This window comes from Microchirus variegatus (genome assembly GCF_963457635.1).
Source record: "Microchirus variegatus genome assembly, chromosome: 2".
Taxonomy (NCBI): Eukaryota; Metazoa; Chordata; class Actinopteri; order Pleuronectiformes; family Soleidae; genus Microchirus; species Microchirus variegatus.
In genome coordinates, this window is record NC_139803.1 from 8345332 (window position 1) to 8358010 (window position 12679).

Here is a 12679-nt window from a genome sequence, read left to right on the forward strand (position 1 = left end):
TTTACATTCAGACACCAGTCTATGGATCGTTTCTCTTTTTTTGTTTTTGATCCTTAGTGTGACCAGGTGACAAATTAAAAAGAAGTGGAAATTGAAATTGACACTCGTAGAAAATGTTTGAACACAGAGTGGCACTGGACAATGAGTGAAGAAATAAATACACACACGGGGGAGGGGCGAAACTGTATGTGACATGCATGGAACTGTCTATTTGTAAACATTGTTGTGGAGATTATTTTGTATTTTTAATCTATTGCACTGGTTTCCTTCTGTACCTGCACTGGCTCTAATGTCGTCGCGGTACAGTATCAGCACCTTTGAGTGCTGGGCGACGGAGAAGAGGAAAAAGTGGCTCTGCCTGCAACATGCACAAACTAGACTGTGTTCATGCCCAATGACAGCCACTGCTAATCATATTCAAATCCTTTTTTTTCCATCTTTAAAAAGAAAAAACCACCATGCCATACTGTGCCAATAAAGAAAAGGTATGGCGCAGTGCAATTTGTGCAGTGGAAAAATAAATAAATATCTTGATTGATTAGTGATGGAATGACTGTCCCTGAAGGGCAAGGAAAAAGATTTTTCAAAAACTGGTGAGAAAAGAGCTTAAATACCGTAATGTATAAAAATACCTATTCACAGTAGACACAAATGTTGTGCATTACTGATATATTTATCATCTGGTAAGCACACTCAAACTTACATATTTTCTATCTATGAGAACAACTCAACATTTATCTTTCTCAGCAAAAGTGAGATGTATTAAATAATTTAATCGAGGGATACAAAAGAGAGAAAAAAAACAAACTGTCTCGACCCTCTAAACTTCCTTTGATGTACAGTAAAGATGTTGTCACTTCAAATATAGTGTCTAAAAAATTACTGAAGTTTGAAAAATACTGGAAAGGAAAAAAAAAAAAAATGAACAAAAAAAGTGAGTTCTGTTGTGTTGATTTTTTATCTGCAAAAATAGGTCAGTCTGCTGGAGAGCGCGGCGGGCGCCTTCACCGTCTCCAAGATCGGCTCTCGTACTCGTCGTCTTCATCATCGTCCTCTTCCTCCTCCTCCTCTTCCTCCTCACCGGGCAAGTAAGCACTTGCTTCCTTCTGGTTGAGAGGGGGGACGTTTATTTTAGTTTTATATGCTTTTCAGGCATCAGAGTCATGATTTAAACTACAGATTGTAGATAAAAAAACTTTTTCAAACAGTCCAAAAATTAGCCAAACATCTGTGCCGCCATCTTGCACAAGTGACAACATCTGTGCAGTTCTGTTTCTTTGTGCCAATGTGGAACCTCACAAACCTGTATTTGTCTCTCAGAAACCACAGCCACTTGTGTCTTGAAGCTGTTATTATTTACACTGTTTATTTATATCTAAAATTAACAGCTTTTTTCTAATTATCTATTGCCTGAAGTAAATGAAAGTGAACTCAACACAACAAATTCTGTTTATATGCGTCTTATAGAGTGAATATTCCAGCATCATTGGATACTTGGCTTTTGGGAGATACATATTTAATAACTCGTGTCCTCGACAGAAAATGTGTCTCATTTCATGTGGATCAGCAGCCACAGGGAATTCCTCACCTTGCATTAACATGCATCGTAAGACAAAATTAACGTTACATACTTATAAAATGCATATTTAAGTGAAGGAGTCGGCCTTGGAAGATGTAAAAACTTGCCTCAAATCATGAAGATATAGTATGAGGAGTTCATGTGACAGTAATGTGTTTTTACTCAAAGGGCTTAGATGCTCTTAGTACAGAAGAGTCTGAGAGCTGAAGTTAAAAATTTAGGAGCACAGGAGAGAAATGGAGAATTAAAATTCAACTAAAACTTAAAAAAAAAAGTTTCCATATCTTCAAGAAAGACTTTTCCTGATTTCTGTCATGACATGACGTTATTTTAATGTGACCGTGTTTGTATGTAATGTCTCTAACCTTATTGTCCTCATCTTTAGACTCTTCTTCCTCAGGCTCCGTTGTAATGGAGGGCGTCTTCGGTTTGTACCAGGAAATCTGCAGCACTCGACCTTTGAACTTCGCTCCTTGGTTAGCAGCCTGGTAGAAGAAAACGGGCAGAAAACGGCAAGTTATATTTACCGTTTTCAATGTTTCGAGAGTAACTACAGAATAAGAGTCATGTGACTTACATTCTCTGCTTCACTCCGTGTTTTAAAGGTCATGACAACACTGGTGGCGTCTTGATCGCGTAGATCCTCAATCTCCCCAAATTTCTAAGATAAACAAACGAAAAATTAATTTTAGTGTTTGTTTGATGATCACCTGAAACTCTGTGTTCAACAGTTTGTCTTTAGGGCCTTACCACAAAGTGTGGCATTAGCTCTTCCTTCTCTTCCTGAGTGACCCCCAAAATGGCCAAGGCTCTGGGTCTGTGGTCGACCACCATGCGGTTCACGGCTCCACCGCGGCCCATCATCTCCCTGCTTCGCGCCCTTCCGCGGCCCATGTGCATCGAACCGGGCTCGAGCGCCATCTTCCCGCGGCCCCGACCTCGACCTGAGGGAGACCGGATCAAACCCAACCGCGTTGCCTTAAAGAGGACAAACAGAAGGTAAAGAAATTATTCACTGACTTCTGTGTGTTTTAGTGTACAGACAAATGAACCACAAATTAATCTTAATTTGTTTAAAACCATGTGCAGTAAATACCTCATCTACAGTGCTGAAACATTCCCCGCACACACTCGACTCCTCCTCCTCTGCCACTCTATGCCCTCTGCCATTAGTTGTCACTCCTCCATTTTTAAAGTGGCGTCCCCTTGCTTCCTAACCACTCTCTTACATCCTACATCGCTCTCACTTCTCTCTCTAATTGTCACCCTGTGATTTTCTTACAAGGACCAGTGGCTCAAACTTTAATGAGATGGGGGTTCCATCAATGTAGGACCGGTGCCTGATTCGGCTTTGTTAGTGTCTGTTCCTTTGGGTTTGCTTAAGTGGCTGCAGTTTAATGTGTGCATGGAAGGTTGGGCCAAGCTTTGGATGGATCGGGGGAATATAATGCATTTTTAATAACAAGCTAATTTAGGATCCACAGGGGTAGGGGGTTGGGGGGGTCATGCTAAGAAGGGTGTTGCTAACAGCACAAAAGCTGATCTTCTGAGCCATTTGTTTTCTGTGTTGCTAGTTTAAAACAGCAGAGAATGGAGATGGGGACCTGAATCTACACAGTTTTGTTAATTTTTTTTTTTTTTTTTTTTGAGTATTACCTCCACCTGTAGCAGCCCCAGTTTTCTCTTGAGATCTGTTGTGTCCTCCCCAGAACTCATCTTCTTGTGAAAGTCCAGCTCTGCATCCAGTAGTTCCTTCTGGGCCTGGTCACGTCATCAAAATAAGAAAATAAGTTCAATTCTTTAAGAAAAATTAAGCAATGAGGCTTAAGTAGTGGACTATACAAGAGGGCCCAAACTTACGTCCACCTTGGTCTTAGTCTGACTATGGTTGGACTTGTTGCTGGAGACCTGAAAGGCAGGATTCATTTCATTCTGTAGCTGGGTGATCTTGTCCGATAGCTCCTTCAGGGTCTTCATGATGTTGGCTCTCTCTTCCGGTTTCATGCCTCGATTTTTCTCCAGACGGTTTATCAATGCCTGCAGGGGAGGAAGAACAATGAGTGAAACACAGAATGGGAGTAAAAGGCAGGGGAAGTAGAGGAGAAGGAAATGTCTTACCTTCTGACACTCGATCTGTGTCTTTAACATCTCTTGCTTCTTCTTTGTCATGTCCTGTTGAAGTTTTAATGCCTCCTAAATGGAATAAAAAAATATTACATTAAATGCTACTACTATTATTTCGTCTTAGTAGTAGTCCGCTTCTCACTGGCGGCTCTCAAGAAAAAATAAAAAAAGAATAATCCAATTGTCGAAATATGCATTAAAAAATGAAGCAACGTGCCTGCTTCTTCTTGAGGATTTCCTGCGCTTCTAGTGCTTTCCCCGTTTTCCCAAGGCTCTTTGAGGACAACTTGAGTGCTGTGGAAGCGTAAGGGCTCTTCTGAGTGGTTGTCATTGCCGGCATCACCTAAGAGCCACAAAGAGGGAGAGGGCATCACATTTAGGTAATCAGAACAAGATGAAGAGAGCAGAGGCAGGTTTAACACCTTAATGACACTTAATGTCCAATTGAGGGAAGAAAATATGCCAGAAAGAATCTGACATTGAAATAGGTTGCAGATTGGATGGATAGTGTTACCAAAAGAAAACGTAAATGGCCACTGTTTAAAAACCTGGCCTCATGTCTGTGAATGCCTTCAAATTAAAACACAAACATGTGTAAATGAACAGTTGTGGTTATCTGGTGGCTAATCTTGCAGCAGGATAATGCCCTCTTGTACCATAATTATTTAAAACCAACACTAAGGCTGAACAATTCGGGTAAAAACTAAAACCATTCACACAACGTACAGTGGCAGCGTCTGTGTTTGGGCCGTCCATCTTCATTGCAGCAGTGTCCCCAGCTGCGGCTGCCAGACGATGCTTTGGTATAGTCTTGTTCAAGACATAAGCGGTCGGATTGTGCTGTTTTATTCCCTGCAGAAGAAAGAACAAAGAGATTTAGACACATGATATCAGAAATGTAGCAAAACTGGGATCAAGCAAAAAAAAAAGTATGAAGGATTTTAATGTTTCAGCGCTTTATGTTTAACCTTATGTATGTTGCTGTGCTGCAGCCCTTGGTTGGGAGCTGATCCCGCCATCTGACTCCCCGTGTTCTGGTCCTGCTGCTGAAGCCCCGTGGTATTGGTGCCGGGCTCGCGGTGCCAGTACACGCGGATGAATCGGTTGTTTAGGACCGCCTCGATGTTGGATATGGCTCGTCTGGCCTCTTCGTTCTTCGTGTACTGAATCAACGCTGCCTCTGGGTCGCCACCAAACACAACCTGGATTAAGAAGAGAATATGCAGGTGAGGCACACATACGCGGTGACTGCTTCAACACCCCATTCAATTTGACAATTCATTAATGTACCTTTGCATTAAACACATTTACCTGTATATTGACAATGGTTCCAAATTTGCTGAAGTGCTCGTTGAGCTTGGTGATGTTGTTGAGCTCACGAGGGATCTTGCGCACCTCCAGCTTGGTGTTCACATACTGAGTCCTCTTTGGAAAACAACTCTTATGTTGATTGTTGAAGTTTGTCCTGATACACACGGGAGGACAATAAAATAATCAGTAAGTGAAATATAATCCACATTGATGACCTGCAAGGCCAAGCCTTCATACTGTATTCCTACAAAGACAGGTCTTCACTTCAACCTGCTTGACACTCGAGTGCTCATGATTAGTGTGCACCTTTTGTGTGGTTTAGCTTTATGTGCACCTGCAAAACTCAGCTGCTGACCCACGAGTCATGCAGGTTTGAAACACAGCTCTCTGAGCAAGTATCTGTAACTGAATTCTTACTTCTCCATCCAGGGTTTCTTAGCTGCTGGTACATCAGCTGTATTATGTCCGAGGGCTCTCTTCCTGTTGTCCTGCTCTGCATTGAAGCGCGACACGTTGTTTCCTGGAGTGCTGGCTGCTGTGACTGGCTCGGTCTGGATCACTATGTTTGCAGCTGGATGATTCACATATCGACACAATCGGAGACAAAACAATTGGTACGTCATTAAAACTTATTAAAACTAATCTTCAAATTCTGCCTGTTTTATAGATTTACTTACAGAATTATTAATGTAAAGAAAAATTTGTCAAATAAAGTAAAACAAATGTCACAACACCTACCTCTGGATCCTTGTCCTTCATTGGAGGTGAGGCCGATGAGATTGGAGCGCTGGGTCTGAACTCGGGGAATGAACTGACGGTACTGGTTACGACCTGCTACGGTCAGGCCTGGGGATTCTGGGTTGTAGCCTTCTGGATCGTAGTTATCTAATGAGAAAGAAAAAAACAGAATGTTTAGTTGAAATAAAAAAAATAAAAATAAAACAACAGTAACAATCATGAGTTTAAAACTGAATTAGTTTCGGTCCAAGTAATATAATGTTTTAATACAATCGCACAAATAACACAAATTCACACCAATTTATAAATATCATAAAATGCTAATTTACAAAACCTATTTTAACACAAATGCAAGATAGGGCTATTTAATGAAATCCTTAATATTAGAAATAATTGCGAAATCCAAATGTGTAATTCAATAAAATTACTGAAATAATGTGCAGATTTGCAGAAAAGCCACTCGGTCTACACATTCAAACACAACAGAGTTGTTAAATGCATAAAGCTACAATGTCTGTTTGATTGATAAACAGTGCAACCCACTGGCCAACTGATGTTACTACTGTTTTAATATATGCATGGACACACAGACCAACTTTAAATGTAAACAAAAACACAGTAAAAAGCAACTCAACCTATCATATCATATTTATCACAATTATCAATAAATAAGGAAAACTTTCACAGTCCCAATCTGAACAGGAAAAGCACTGCTCCTTACATTCAGACTGGACATATTGGGGATGAAGAGGCACAGATGACACAGAGGAAGGAGGAGGAGGCTGAGGAGGAGGAGGAAGAGGAAGAGTAGGCGGCAGCCCCACACCAGGTGGTCCAATTGGAGGAGAGGAAGTGATTGCAGACTGGTGGTTAATGGTTTCGATGCCACTGGTTGCTATCAGTGGAGGTCCTGAGGGAGACACAAGGCCAAGCTATCACAGTGAGTCTTTAATTTTTAATGACTTTAAAATTGTTCTCATGCCACACTGATTTTGTTTAAACAGAGAGGAGCAGTGGTGGGAAAGTGAAGCACCTAATGTGTCATAATCTCTCAAAAATCAAATATTGGTGGTGTTATTACATGGCTAAATATAAAATGCATAATTTAGTTTGACAAAGTGGGCCATGGTTATTACAAAACATCAAAACGGGTCCTATCCAGTGCAAAAATGTAAAGAGAACCAATTGTTTTTTTGTTCTTATTAGGAAAACTAAAATGTGTTTTGTTCAATCCTTATGAATCAGCTATGGACACGAAAAAGCATATAAAAGATTCTCAGAAGTGGCAACAAATCTCAGTGGATATGTAAAATATCTACATTGAGAAATTGGAAGTGGATGAAAACTGTTTTTACGCTGTAATTAGTACTTCGGAGACCTTTTTCCACGATCTTTCATTACTGTGCTATCATTAGCACGTTAACATTTGTACAAGAAAAAGGCAGAACATCTTACCAGTCATGGGGAAGATGCCCGGAGGTGGTGGCTGGCCATAAGGTGGCATCGGAGGTATCCTAAGGGAAGGGGGCGGCTCAGTGATTGGAGGCATGGGCAGGCCAACGGGGGGCATGACCGGTGGGGGCGGGAAGGGAATAATATTTGGTAGATTGACATCATCCACAATGAGAGGGTCGTTGCCGTGGTCAAATAGACAAAGGTCCCCGCGGACGCAAAATCCTTTTTCTGTGAAGACAAAAGCAAATGCAACTTTTAGGCCACAAGGGATTTTAAAATCACAAACCAGGGTCAAGTGTAAGGGTATATCACAGTACGAACACTTTTTTCTGCAGTTATTTAAAAACTGCATACATGTTTCAAGTATTTTCTGGATGTGTTCCAGAATAGCGATTGAAAAAATATTTATCTAAATCTAAGATTTTTGCACTGGGAGTAAATAAATAAGTATTGTCCAACTTTAAAGCAACAGACATATGATATATTTACCCTACAGTCTCATTAAGGCTCTAGTCCTTAGTGGGTATGTTTGAGCACTGTGACAAAAAGCTGTATACTTTAGGGAGAGGGGGTAAGTTTAAACCCTCTTGTGTCTATGTGAAGAGTTGGGAGCAAGCCTGCTTGCTTTCCTGCTTTCCACTGGGAAAAGAGTGAGTGCTTAACAGTGGTCATTAGTGATGACACTAAACAAGGCAATCAATGACCCTCCTGGGGAGATTGAGACAAAGGTAGCCAGAGCAAACCTTACAATGTCCATGTAATGGACTGGAAAACAGGTCTAACATTTCAGTTACAGCGTATTAACAATAACACTGCATGTTACTCTGATGCCAGTTTAGAAAAATATCTGCTCAATGCAACAGCTGTACAGTGCTCATTGCTATCGAGTCATAACAGATAAACTAAATAATGGTGTTGTATCATAAGAACTGTTAAGTGACAGATTGACTTTCTTCCTACCATCATAATCCCTGCAACGCTGTTTGAGTGAAACGATCTTGTTGTTGAATGGCTTCCCCATGCCGTCTTGTCTCTGGGCGTTGTAGTAGCTAGACCAGCTATCTGTTGTACTATCAGGCAGGTGAGCCAATGTTGAGACGGGAACGCCACCAGGTCCTGAGATTCCAGTGGACGATGAAGACGTGGAGGAAAAAGGGTGCGTGGGTGTGGGCAGGAGAGGGGCCGAGTGCTGCTGCTGCTGCTGATGCTGCTGCTGCTGGGAGCCTGTGTTTGAAGAGTTGTAGCCATCAGTATCCTTTCTCTCCACCTCAAACTTTGACTTAAAGTCTGTTAAAGACAAGCAGAAACACAAGCATTGTAACAAAACACAAATAAATGTCGCACAAGTTTTCAACATGGCAACATCCCTCATGAAGCAAAACACTTAAGAGACAGAAAATAACCTGGCATGAAATGAGGCCAATTCCAGCCTGTGTTGCTGAAATCCAACAGATGTGAGTGCAAAGCTGTCCACATGTTTCCTTATTGATAAAAACTTTCAGCAACAATTTTGCAAAGCTACATCCAAATCTCCAGTCAGTTTGCATCACACCCAGGAAGTCTCCATCTGCTCCTCTGCATCACTAACGCACAGCTCAGCAATGGCAGCCTGAGCTCCAGGAGCTTGTTTCCCTGTGCTGTTGTTTTTGGTTGTGTGGGTGGGGTGCAGGGGGAATGTTCTCACCTCTGCCTCCTCTGTGCTCCCTGTCCCTGCTCTTCCCTCGGCTGCCACTCCTACTCCGGCTGCGGCTGTAGCTCCTCCCACGGGGGCTCCCCCTGCGGCGCTCATGTCGCTCCCGCTCACGGTAAGAGTCGCTGCTGTTCTTCACATGCCGATCAAAGTCACGGCGCTTGCGCTCATCTCTTCTTCTGTCGTCACGACTCCTGTGGGATTAGCGAGTTAAAGGGAATACATGTTTTTCCTGTTTGAAATCCAACATTCTAGTCACATTTACTCTTAAAACCAACTTAAACCAAGGACACAAACTGTATCAATGCACCTTATTCATTTGCTGCAGATGAAACTCCATATTTTAAGGCTATTAAACTCTGCATGGTGCATAATCCCCTCCAATCCCAAGACCCTGTTCAGACCTGGTATTAACATCGGTCCTCATTGATCCAATCACAGCCAGATCGTGCCACGTACAGGTCTCAACTATCCTAATGCTTCTCGAACACTTCCTCAGCTCTGATCACATTTGGAGGAGGTCTGAGGATGTAATTGTCCGCATTCTTGAGCTGGATGCATTAGAGACCTCCTCAGCTGACGTAGTTCCAGTTTTTAACACTAATCAGCAGCGTCATTTATTTGCATCCACTGCAAAAATATTAACATTGATCATATACATTTTTACAGAATGAGAAGAGCTTTGATTCAGTAAAGTTCCTTTCATCTCTTCTCTCCCTCTCTCTCTGTCACTTTCACTCACAGACAGTCATGACAACCGTTTAAAATACAGTGAATTCCAGATGCGTTCATAATGTCATGGGAGACACATTCAGGATGTATTTTAATACCATGTGTGAACAGCTGTACTTGGCCACGATCGGACAACTGAGGACGGATGTTGATACAAGGTCTGAACGGGGCCAAAAAACAGCAGTTTTTACACAATAAGTAGAACGAATTAGTGGCATGCATGGTATGGTCACACTGTTTAAATTAATGATAATAAATTAAAGTAAAATATAATTTATATGACCAGATGACAACTCAACTGTTATTACTGACAGTCTAAGAGTTACTGTGATGTCATGCATGCCTTGTTACAGATAAGGGACAGGCAACCAGTGTTTTCACTGAGCTACAAGCAGGACCTTATGGGATTTGGAACAAATCATGCAAATGCATCCACACAGTATCTCTACACAAGAAGAAAATTATGGATTTTCCATCTGTGTGTACTGCTGAACAATTCAGCTGTAGGCAGGAACAAAAATGATGTGCAGCTCACATATGAGACACACATCTGAATATGCCTCAAACACAGTCATTAAGCAGAGCTGAATCCCCAAAGCCACAGCCATACCTGGACTCGTTGAAGTCAGAGCGATTTCTCTGAGGACTTCTCCTCCATCTGTTTTCTCTCTCCTCCTCTGGAGTTTCAGCCTGATGGGTAAAATAACAGTTACTACTTAAAACTCACCTTTATTTCATGTTTTGAAAACAGAATCGTATTTAAGGGAGATAATATTGTTTACAAGGTCAAGTTATCGGAATCATGACATGCAATGATATACAGTATTTATCAAATCTAATATTTAAATACTGGAAAGGTATTTTGACGTATAACTACAGGAACATACCTCAACAACATCAGGTTTCACTGCAGGTGGTTTGACCTCCTCTTTTGGAGCCTCCTTGGGAGCAGGACTTCCCAAGTAGTTTTTTGTTGTGAGACACTCAAATAGTTTATCCACAAATCCTGTCGTCTCTGCAAGGATAACTCGTGTGAATAGATGTCATCTTCACTTGTATGCAGTTTCTCAGCATCGTCTTTCTAAGAGGTGACATTTGGAACGATATGCCCTCTAGTGGACATATGCTAAGAGATATTTGTGGACAACTGAACCACTCAGCTGTAAGATGATTTATTTCAAAAATGTAAACACACGTTATGCTTTTATAAAGAGCACTGTTTATCTATTGAAGGTTATCAATTGTTTTTCTTTTTTAATACTTCAGTTGTGTCATTTACCTAAAGAGGGAAGCAAATACGTTATGTTTCATCTTTCTTTTTTAAACCGGTCTTCGTGAATTCAGCCACTGTTGGGGAAAGTAATTTCACTCTCAGACCTCAATCGTGCCACCGGCTATAGTTCCAAAATGACTGATGACATAACTGCAAAGCCTGTTGTGTGTCTGTGGGATTTATGAGCAGAGTAATATGAATGTTGTTCTCTTGTTTGCTGAATGATGGAAATCTGTGCCGAAGGCAAAACTTCACTGACCATTGATCGTGAGGGTCAAAGCTTGCCTTCAATCACACTGGTAAATAAGTTTTGTATGTGTGAAGTTCATACCTTTCTGTAGGAAGACATCCAGCTGATCTGCACAAAGTGCTTTCAGCTCCTTTTCCGGTTTGTCTTTCTTCACAAGAGCAACCACATAGTTGGCCAATGCAGAGGGGTCTGCATCACATCTGCAAGTTAAATGTGTGAACATGAGCAAACCAATTTTGAATGCAACATAAAGGGAAAACAAATGGGTCTAACTGGGGTAGAAAAGTACAATTAAATGTATCGAATGCAATACAATGCATGCCGGTGATAATTCTTTGTCCAAATATTTGAGCATGCAGAAATGGTCACAATAGTTGGAATGATTAGTGTATATAGCTATTACTCCTACTATTGGGACTCAATTCTTTCTCACAACAACTTGTCATTCAACAACACGTGGTTATTACTGCTTGTTAAAGCATAACATAAATAAATACACACAATAACTCAAACCCTGCTAGGTCACAAATTATGAATTAAAAAGAAATACAATAAAGTAGATGTAAACTGCTATGGGTTTTTCTATAGATGATGCTGAACTGTCAGAAAGTGTAGCAGCTTCGCTGCACGTTTCTAACACTCGTGCCAGACCATCAGCACAGTTTGCTTGACATTTACACAACTCATCTTCTTCTGATTAAGTCCGGCAGGCTCATCGGTTATTTAATGTGTAATAGCGCACGTTCGTTGCAACAGCTGCTTAATGAAATGCTTAATTTGAAGTGTGTGTAACTATAGCAACTCACAATAGCTTATTCATTTAAAAACACCGAGCCACGCATACAATATAACTTAGAGATCGAGTTGAAAGCTATTTAAATCACAAGTAGCAGCATGCAAGTAATCTGTTGCAGTTTACTGGGATGCGATAAAGTTACATTATCGTGGGCCAACTGCGTGCCAACTAACCTAAAATAAGAGTGGGACTACCACGTAACACCGTGCACACAAGTTCCACTTCTTTAGTTGATAAATAAACCCTACAGTCTCTCTTTAACATGCAAGGCCAGTTAGCTGTGAAGGTGGCTTGCTAACTCGTGCAGGGAATTTGTCATCAGTTTGTAGCCAAGTCTCCATTGATGCCAAGCTAACCCGCTGGCTAGCCAGCTAACATAGCTACGTAGCATGCGAGCAAAATGTCATTTCAATTCAACACTCACATTGGCTCCAGGAGTTTTGCCAACCACGACTTCAAGGCTTCCACATTCTCTATGATCATCGTGAGAAAGACTACAGTGCTGTCTATTAAATGAAAGTGCGTTTTGACAACAATACTCTCATCGTCTATTAATTTATAAGCTTTTGGGCCTTCAGTCTCTCTTCACTCACTGGCAGCCTGGTCGTAGAAAGCGCTTTACGGCATGGCAACACAAAGCGAGCTGTCGTAAATCCGGCACTGACGTACGATGTCCCGTTATAATAAATCGTATTGTGTCGCTATTCATCTTTGATCTCTTTGATTTACAT

The 12679-nt window shown here is 41.3% G+C and overlaps 1 protein-coding gene across 1 annotated transcript; it reads right to left on the reverse strand.

The window, feature by feature from the left end:
- rbm27 (RNA binding motif protein 27) lies at nucleotides 1-12499 on the reverse strand. The gene is made up of 21 exons (XM_083910208.1): nucleotides 12373-12499; nucleotides 11234-11352; nucleotides 10517-10644; nucleotides 10240-10319; nucleotides 8892-9091; nucleotides 8168-8494; nucleotides 7208-7435; nucleotides 6474-6662; nucleotides 5753-5899; nucleotides 5432-5585; nucleotides 5015-5168; nucleotides 4672-4905; nucleotides 4430-4555; nucleotides 3921-4046; nucleotides 3698-3772; nucleotides 3440-3616; nucleotides 3236-3340; nucleotides 2330-2557; nucleotides 2157-2240; nucleotides 1945-2064; nucleotides 1-1106 (listed from the first exon to the last, which is right to left on the reverse strand). The coding sequence occupies exons 1-21, from the start codon at nucleotides 12429-12431 to the stop codon at nucleotides 1005-1007; spliced, it is 3162 nt and encodes a 1053-aa protein (XP_083766334.1). The 5' UTR covers nucleotides 12432-12499; the 3' UTR covers nucleotides 1-1004.
- Between the last annotated feature and the right edge of the window lie 180 nt (nucleotides 12500-12679).

Excerpts from the sequence above, each read along its gene's own strand:
- rbm27 (XM_083910208.1), bottom strand. The coding sequence starts at position 12,431 with ATGATCATAGAGAATGTGGAAGCCTTGAAGTCGTGGTTGGCAAAACTC. Across the intron at positions 9,092-10,239 it reads TCTGACTTCAACGAGTCCAG|GAGTCGTGACGACAGAAGAA; the intron begins GTATGGCTGTGG and ends CTAATCCCACAG. Across the intron at positions 4,556-4,671 it reads AGCACAGCAACATACATAAG|GGAATAAAACAGCACAATCC; the intron begins GTTAAACATAAA and ends TTTCTTCTGCAG.